Source organism: Chanodichthys erythropterus, chromosome 1, assembly GCF_024489055.1.
Source record: "Chanodichthys erythropterus isolate Z2021 chromosome 1, ASM2448905v1, whole genome shotgun sequence".
NCBI lineage: Eukaryota > Metazoa > Chordata > Actinopteri > Cypriniformes > Xenocyprididae > Chanodichthys > Chanodichthys erythropterus.
The window spans coordinates 35,734,241-35,744,240 of NC_090221.1; the positions used below are offsets into that span (position 1 = coordinate 35,734,241).

At 40.5% G+C, this 10,000-nt stretch overlaps 1 protein-coding gene across 1 annotated transcript in view; it reads left to right on the top strand.

Moving 5' to 3' along the window:
• Nucleotides 1-7,913: 7,913 nt before the first annotated feature.
• slc16a2 (solute carrier family 16 member 2) overlaps nucleotides 7,914-10,000 on the top strand; it is a 51,592-nt gene continuing 49,505 nt past the window's right edge. The window contains exon 1 of the mRNA XM_067383491.1: nucleotides 7,914-8,939. Coding sequence (XP_067239592.1) covers nucleotides 8,534-8,939 — 406 coding nt within the window. The 5' untranslated portion in view covers nucleotides 7,914-8,533. The remainder of the gene's footprint in view (nucleotides 8,940-10,000) is intronic.

The following is a 10,000-nucleotide window of genomic DNA, read 5'->3' on the forward strand; positions in this document are numbered from 1 at the left end:
TGCTTTTTTTTAATGAGATTTAAGCACATATTCCCACTGAATTATCCCCAACATAATGCTAAAAACCTACATTCTCATTACTTTAATGTGAAATAATTAATAATAATGTATTTGTCACCATGATGTTTGATTGGACTTTCAGTTTGTTTGTATCTGTCACATGTTCCTTCCACTCATCTGTCTCCTCGGTTACCATCATTATTAGTTCATATGTGTCAGGTGTGTCTCGTCAGTTTCATCATTATGCACTACTTAAATTCTACCCTCACGTTCAGTCTCTGTTTGGTGTGTGTTTGTGTTGCTATCTTCTTGCATGTTCATTTGGTTCTAGTGATGGCGAGATGAAGCATTGAAGCTTTTCAGCCAAGTGGTTCACAAAAGGGTTCATTTCTCGAGGCTTCATTTGCTCACAATACCACCTGGTGGTCAAAGAGTGTAAAACAAATAGATACATTACAGATGACCTGATGTGATCTGTGATAGCCTACACTTTATTTTGCGGCATTTAAGGCTTAGAAATAACGGTGAATAAAAAATCAATTTCCACAAATACTTAAATATTTATTTGAATTTAATGTGTATTTTCTGGTTGTATATAATGATTAATACATTGTAATAAACGTATTGGTTTTTAAATGAATGGGGCTATTAAATGTGTGCAATAACTTCTTTGGTCATAATAGGCAGGAAGGGCGATATTATTATTCTAAAAGCACACATTCTGAGGGGATCCCATGGGTTTATATCTGTCAAAATGTCGCGCCAAGATTCGAACCAGTCAGGCAGAAGCGAGGCTTCGAATGTCATCAATGACGTCACTGATCTAAAGCTTCGATACGCGCTTCACTGAAAGCTTCCGGGATTTCTCGACACACGTTCCGAAGCCTCGGCACAGACCGTAACATCACTACATTAAACTACATTTTTGGATTGTACTCGTCTTCCTTGTCTGCCTTCAATGCAGCCAAGCCTGACAGACGACTGAACCAGCCTCCTTGACGCCAAGACCCTAAAGACTCTGTTCTGGATCAGGGCAACATTCCATAAACCAATCGACCTCCCAGACACCACTGGACTGAAGGGAATGAGGCTGTCATCAGGTGTCTGGAGAATGTCGTGTCCCGATCCAGAGCACAGCCAGACCCAGAGCTGAAGATACCACCTTCGACCGCTGAGAACGCACGTGAGCCCCCCGCAGTTGAGGATCAAAGGACAGTTTCCATCGCACTGGAAGTAGAGCCACTGAGCGAATCTGACCAGGTGACATCAGTAGACGAGGGATCAGGAACTGAGGACTAGGAAGCCTCGCCTCCAATCTGGTATTTGAACCTTCATCGCTGTTAATGGACAGTACTGTGCTTGGTCTGGAACCTTCACGACATGTAAGGACTGCATAATGAGTGAAATGGATTGACTTGCTCATTTCTTTGCTGTGTGTGAAACTAACACTTCTGACCATCGTCATGTCTGGCCTACTTTTTACCTCCATTCCAGAGCTCAGCCAGTCCTCCAACCCCACTTGCAGTCCTGCGAAATCCCTGGAGATGCCCTGCCAGGGCATCGAGCAAGCAACTATCAGCTGCGCCTGTAAACGAAGATCCTGTGGCCTTGCTCTGGCCTTGGAAGCCCTTGTGCCATCTCAGCGCTCCTCCCACCTCAGGCTCCTGCAGGAACCCTCGTCAAAGTGACGTCACCGTGGTCCCTCGTCCCACCGGCTCCACCTTGGTCTGTCGTCGCTCTACCTATGCCACGGACATCCGGGCCGTCCGCTACACTCTGTCTCTCCTCCCCTACAGATTCAGCAGGCTCTTTCATCCCTTCTGGGTCGCCTCTGTCCTCTGTCCCACCAGCATCGCCCCTGTCCTCAGATACTCTGGCTCCGCCTGCGATGCTCGTCACCGAGACTTCGCCTGGGCTTCCTTCACCCTCGATGTCTCTGGGCTCCTGTGGTCATCCATCTGTTCCTCCCTCCCTCGACTCCGCCGTGGACTGTAGGCACGGGGAAGCTCCGGGTCTGTGCTAGCGGACCATCCCAACCATCACCGCCAAGGGATCGTCATCCTCGTCACCAACCCTCCCCGTCCACCTCCCGAACCCCCTTCAGCCATTCACATTAATATATTGTAAAAAAAAATATTTGTCATGGTAGATTTTAATAACATATTCAGTTATTAAAGAATATATTTTATGGTCAAAATGACTATCCTGAATCTAACAAGAATCAACCTGAGAATTACAAAACTCAGAAGTAAATTGTTAAAAGTATTGTCCATGTTGCAGGGTTGTGGATGCCGTCATGCTGGAGATGAGAATGAGATTGTCGGTTCTCCTCCACGCCCACATCCTGACTCAGAAACATCTCCGACAGCGACATGAGTCATACTATCATGGTGAAAAAATCTGTGTCAGGCATGCATGGTCATGTCAGGTGAACACAGTGTGTCTGCATGTGTGATCAGGAAGACAAAACATATTCACTGTCTGAACGTTGACAGTGCGTAGAACCTGCGTATATATATAATTGTCTCTGTTAACACTCAGGGTGATGAATACGTCTCAGGGTGGTTTTATTTATGCATAGAAACAAACCTTAAAGCCTTGACTACAAACAAGCTGTTTTCACCATTATTGCCCAAGAAATTTTCACACGTCCAGTTCTGGGATCGAGCCATTAAGCAACATAGTATAAAAGCATGCAAGCCATAAAATAATTATAAAGCAAAACAATTCATGAAACAGCAAAGATAACAACGCTAAAACACCAAGCCATTGTTTTGGCCAACAGAAATTGTAATAAATCAATTAAACATAAAATAGTTTGGAACAGTCATTTAATGTTTTTAAAGGCAGTTTTTACACTCATCAAGGCTGATTTATTTGATCACAAATACAGTAATATTCTGAAATTTTCATTGATTATTGTAATGACTGATAACAACTGAGCAGCAAATCAGCATATCAGAATGATTTCTGAAGGATCATGTGACTGAAAACTGGAGTAATGATGCTGAAAATTGAGCTTTGATCACAGGAATAAATTACATTTAAAAATATTCAAATAGAATATAGCTAGTTTAAATAATATTTCACTGTTTTTACTGTATTTTTGATCAAATAAATCCAGCCTTGGTGAGCAAACGAGACTTCTTTCCATAAAAAAAAAGGGAAATTCTTAATTATTCCAAACTTTTGACCGGTACTGTATTTGTGCACCTTGTTTTTTTGAGTCAAAACATACTGGTACATAGAGCTTATATTAGTTACTGGCATAAAGCCCTCATGACTTCTTCCACATGTGACAACATGCCCTGGTCCAAACAGACTGACTCCTACAGAAATCATCAACTTCTCAGACAAACAGACTGATACTATCTTTGATGACACTCAATTCTCTCACTCACGGGTCAATCAAAATACTCACACCAAACCAGACTTGTTCATGTGACGAGGCACTGGCACCCTGTCTCTCTCTCTCTCTCCTGTGGTGAAGTTCATAATGTCTCATTCCACCACCCACTTCTTCCTGAAGACCCCCATCATTCAGTCTCTTGCTCTCTCTCTCTCCATTACATACTATTAAAAGAATGTAAATCCATAGGGAATAAGCAGGCCTTATGACCTCCTCACCTTTGCTCCAGTCTCACACTCCATTCTGATTCCCCAGAGACAGGGACGTCACAGGAAAAGAAAACATGTCTTAAATTTCAGAAAGCTCCCATGTCATGATATTGTTGGCCAGAATATGAAACCATTTTTTACTCATAGAGTCAGTGGAACAGAAGACAGATTTTACTTTTAGTTCACTGTATGAAGAATTTTTGGGTATAATATGTCACAGTTTACTTTATTTTGCTATCCTCACGTATATATAAAATATATAAAAAATATAAAAATATATAAAAAATGTCTGAATGATGACTGTATGTATAACTTTATCCACATACATACAGTAAATTCACATACAGTGATGTATATATAGCAAATCTCAACTGCTTAATTTTTTTTTGTCACAAAATTTAACTATATTATCACCCAGCTCTTTGTATAAAGTTAGATATATACATATGTCCAACTTATTCACATACATACAGTAGATAGAGAGATAGATAGAGAGATAGATAGTATTGTTCCCTGTAAAGCAATGCTCGTCTCAGAGTTTCCCTCATGAATTACTAACACATCCACCCACAGCTCTATGAATAAATGATCCAGCATTAACTCATGGGTGTGTATCAATAATCCCCTGATAATGAGCTGTCACTGAGGTCAAATACTACATTTGTTTCTTTACATTCTTTACATTTAAAAATCCAATAATATGACATCCTATCAGTCATAGTCATAGAAACAGTGTTTCTCTCACGCTTCTCTTGCATATTCTTGGATGATGTTCTTCTCTCACAGTGTTCCTGACTTCAGAGCCAGAGCTAGTGGATTATTAGCATTCCCAAGACACTCCAGTTTCTGTTTTGACTTTCTTTTTTAATTGAAAAAGGTTCTTTTTTGTGTGTGAAGTATCCAGTTTGATTTGTGTGAACTTCAGAAAATATTTCTTGGAAGTCTGTGCATATTTACATTTCATTCATGTTACTAAAAGCAGAAATGAAAAAGGGAGATTGGAAAACATCTAGATGCAATTGTAAGTTTCTCTTCCCCATTTTGAGGTTTTATAGTTTTATTTCAAATCCAAATATGCGTAGACTTTCAAAGAATTCTACCTTATTTAGTCCGAGGGTGTAAGTGAGAAACTCTGATTAAATTCCAGAAAATAGATGAAGCTTTTGTCAAATGGAAAATTGCCTCAAAGTTTCTGACATAATTATGCATTTAGTTTCCAGTAATATCAGTAAACACAATAATACACAATATAGGACTGTCCATATTATGATATACTGTACACCGATGAGGCATAACATTATGACCACTGACAGGTGAAGTGAATAACACTGTGTTGGTCCAAAGTGCTCCAAGGAAGGAACAGTGGTGAACCGGCGACAGGGTCATGGGCGGCCGAGGCTCATTGATGCACGTGGGGAGCGAAGGCTGGCCCGTGTGTACGAGCTACTGTAGCTCAAACTGCTCAAGAAGTAGGGTGACCAGACGTCCCGTTTTTCCCGGGACAGTCCCGTATTTCAGCTCTATTTTTAGTGTCCCGACTTATTAAGAAAAAAATAATGTTTTGTCCCGTATTTCATCTTTCAACTGGGTGATGGAGTTCTGTCACACAAGAACAGCCTAATCAATTCGTCATAGAACAAAGTTACCATTCAATCACAATTCGTTATCGATTAGTGAAGGCGGAATCACGCTGAATAACACAGACCAGAAGCCTCTCTCTCACGCACTCTCTCTCTCTCTTTCGCGCGATCAGTTCTCCTCGCGCCCGAATGGTCAAATGCACACATAGTTTTTCAAAATGTCCATCGTGTGGAGTATCTCACGTAAATACAGTCGGTTAAGTGGACGTAAACAGGTGGGTAAAAACAGGAAATGTGTCAGTAGCCTATATTACATCCATGGATTCGGTCTTAAAGGGACAGTAGCCTAATTAAATATTTGTCAGTATATTCAAATGTGAAAAAAAACAAGTTTAATCTCTGTTGTATTTGTTGTATTGTTTGTAACTTGTTTGTAAATTTCTTTTTATATAACAATATATAACAAATATTTATATCTACACTGCCCTCCAAAAGTTTAGAAACGCCCTAGAAAAGTGGGGTTTTGGACAATATTGGCATGAATCCTTTTTAATTTGTGATAATTTTGCACAGGTAAGGGACAACACAAATTATAAAAACACATTTTATTACATAAACAGTTTATACATAGAAAAAAACTTAAATTTTTGATTCATCAAAATATCCAGCATTAGCAGCTATCTGACCTAAACTGGGTTCTAATTATTTCATTGTATTCTAAACTTAATTGGCAATCAATTGTTGAAGCTATTAAGGTGTGCTGACCCAAAAATCTTTCACAAACCTGGGCCAAGTTTAAACCAGTAACCAGGTATCACAGCTGGCAAAGGGGCATGTCTGACTTTGACATGTATATACTGCCATTATTATGTAATGAAATGAAATGAACACATGGAAATTATTATTGCTGGATAATGTCAAGTTACTGTAATGTATTTGCACCAAAAAATTATAAGGATTTATGCTGATATCGTCCAAAACCAGACTTTTCCAGGGGTGTTGTCAAACTCTTGGAGGGCAGTGTATATATATATATATATATATATATATATATATATATATATATATATATATATATATATATATATATATAATATAGTGAAATAAAATTTCTTATATCATGGTCATATTGCGCACTCGTCCCGTATTCCACCATGAGAAATCTGGTCACCCTATCAAGAAGTTAATGCTGGTTCTGATAGAAAGGTGTCAGAATACACAGTGCATCACAGTTTGTTGCGTATGGAGCTGCATAGCTGCAGACCAGTCAGGGTGCCCATGCTGACCCCTGTCCACCGCCGAATGAGCACATATATATATATATATATATATATATATATCTATATATATATATCTATATATATATATATATATAAAATCTATCTCATATCCTATATGAGGTAACATACAAGAGAAGACTAGATAGTGTTATTAGCATAATAAAATTATGTCAGCTAATAAATTATAGTTTATATAGATCTTGATGGTGGGATTTTGATGAAACCATAATAAATACCCTAATAAAGTTTGAAGAGTGTTGCCTTGACAAATAAAAACTTTCTTGGTGAATCGCGCCCCCTACTGGACAAATCATTTAAGGATAGCGATTGTATTCCTGTCATCATTCCAGTCAGGAAAAGAGCTATCACATCATCTCTTCCTCTGACATTATTCATGCAGGTTGTTCTGAAGGGTCGTGCGTTTCATCATCAGGGCTCATATATTAATCTGTGCTGCACTCTAGTGGTCAACAGCGGTGGTAGCGATAGGATCTGATAAACACACCTGTGATTTTTAGTGATTTAAGTCACTGACGTATGATTAATGCACGACAAATCAAACAAAGCAAACAGCTGGAGGGGAAACATACATTTCAGTGTGCAAAAATACAAACGAACAAATAATCAAATGATCATTATAGCCTGTTAAGTGCACCTGGTGTTGTATTTCCAAAACTCATGTAGCTTATTCATATTTATATAGTGCAATGCAAAACGCGTGGGTCTAATTTTTGCAAAAGTATAAATTAATAATAATAATAATAAAAAAGTATAGGTTCAAACACTTGACAGATAAAAACGTCTGTCTAATGTAGCCTAAACAATGCACTGCGAAGCTGGATATTTGTTTGCATGTGGGAAGTGCACATATGCACGGAAGGTTGTGTGGATGTATCCCTCTGGTCACATTAGAAGCATTACTGTACAGGGAAGCGCGTCACGGATCCTCCCCCTCCATACCATAATAACCCGTCATGGCTTCCCAAACACGCCTCTATATGCACCGATTCCACGCCCGCTGCCGTCTACACCGACAAAACTCTCATCCGCGGTCCTGGAGAGCGTTCAGAACGATGCCCTTGACCTATTTATAATCGGGAACTGTCTGATTTATGACTAGCATTGATGGATTGTGCACTTGCCTTTGCAAATGCAGCTGCACCGGCCGTGGAATCAAATGCAATGCTCACCGGATGCGCTCGGTTTCATGTGTTATAGTGGACGGCTCTGTTGTGAATGTGCCAGGAGGCACCCATAAAACTGTAAATCTGCTGTCCACGCGTCACCTATACAGTTCTCCGCGCGCTTCCTCGTTCCAGGCCAATTGCGGGACGGGCTGAAGCACAGAGGAGGGGGTGGTCTCCGGTATCCGGTTCTTTCCGTAATCCTGCGCCGGTGGAATTTTAAATCCGTTCCTCCAGCGGGATCTGCTCAATGGAGATTGTTTACCGGAGCTGCTACATTGTTCATTGGAACGCGTAATTGTTTCAGTGTAACATTCGCAGAATGCGCGTTGTTGTTTTTAGAACGTTTAATTGACACACTGTCACACTCGCAGACGGAGCGCTGTTTAGAACGTTTAACTGCTCTATTGTGACATTCGCGCTAATGTTTAGAACGCTGAATAGGCTAGTTGCATTATTGCTCTCGCAGAACGAGCGTTTAATTGTTCCACTGTAACAGTGCAAAAGTGAGCAGAGCAGAGCAGCCCACCGGGATCCGGTGTAAATATTCAACAAATGATAGAGGAGGAGTCGGTGCGCGATAAAAGGGATGTGAACCGAGAGCAGAGAGCTTTGGACTCGGTTTAAAGCGCGCGCTCTCTGTTTTCTCTTCAGAGGACGTTTGGTGGAAGCCGTGCTTTTATGAGAGGATTTGGGCATTATCCATCGGGTATGAGTGATCATGCATGCAAAGTGACACGAGATTGCTCCACTTAGTTTCAGATCTCTGACAAACTCTCGACTGGATTTATTTCTGTTCTTTTTTCACCCGTGCTGAAGCTTATGATACAATAGTTATTCAGGAAAGATATTTGCATCCGTTCTGTATAGGATGCACCCAGAAAGCAATGAAACCCCCGCCGGAGCAGCCAGTGGGACACCCGGTTCGGAGGAATCGACCGCTGAACCGCTGGCTGGACATACTGAAGAGCCCCCTGTGATGGAGCACAAAGACCCGCAGGAGTACGAGGAACCGGAGCGCAAGCTCGCCCCGGAGGACAGCACGGTGCAGCTGATACAGACCGGCTGCACCGACAAGCGTCCGGAGACGCCGCCCGGCGCACACCCGGGACCGGGGTTCGTTCCCCCGGAGGGAGGGTTCGGCTGGGTCGTCGTGTTCGCTGCTACATGGTGCAACGGCTCGATTTTCGGCATACAGAACTCATTCGGTATTCTGCACATGATGCTGGTGAAAGACCATCAGGAACTCAAGGACCAGGCGTCTCAGTTTAAAGTGGGTGAGTTGAGTCTTCCATTTGTTTTCCTAAGTGTTGTAAGTGTGTGATGTGAAAGGAGATTCCAGGCACACTTGATCCTGAGAGGCTTAAGGGATCAAACCTGGTGTTTAGAGCCTCAGAGTCTGGCGGCAGCCGCCTGGAGCTGCTCTCTGGACCCGCCACAGCCCGAGGGAGACGCCCACTCACACCACACATCACCGACACCTGCTTCCAGATCCGCAGGAACATTTTTCTGGAATTTATCATCACGTTATTTTTCATTGGAACAAAGTTTTGAAGACTTTGTGACCGCAGATGTCAAGCCTCTTAAAAATAGGCCATGTTACTCTTCTGAAGTGATTGTTCTGCGTCAAAAATGTAAATCAGTGTAGGAGTCGGTTTTCCCCATTATATATAAATGAACATCATTTTAATAAACTCTTTCAAGGATATGCTGGTCAAAACTTTAGAATGATTGAGATTTTTAACATTTTTCACGGAAGTCTCTTTTGTTTACCAAGTGCATTTATTTGATCAAAAATACTGTGAAATATTATTACAATTTAAAAGAACTGTTTTCTATGTGAATATACTGTAAAATGTAATTTATTCCAGTGATCAAAGCTGAATTTTCAGCATCATTACTCCAGTCTTCAGTGTCACATGATCCTTCAGAAATCATTCTAATATGCTGATTTGCTACTCATTTATTATCGGTGCTCAGTTATTAGTAGTGGTTCTTATTATTAATGTTATTAACAGTTTTGCTTAATATTTTCTTTAATAGTGATACATTTTCCAGGATTCTTTGACAAATAGAAAGTTCAAAGCACAGCATTTATTAAAATCAAAATCTTTTGTAACTTTATGAATGTCTATACTCTCACTTTTGATCAATTTCATGCATCCTTGCTGTTTTGAAAATAAAAATAAAAATTCATACTTAAAACCAAACTTTTGAAAATCATGGTTTCTAAAAAAAAAAGAAGATGCAGCACAACTGTTTTCAACATGAGCAGCAAATCATTTTCTGAAGATTGGAGTAATGATGCTGAAAATTCATATATGTTATAGATTTATAT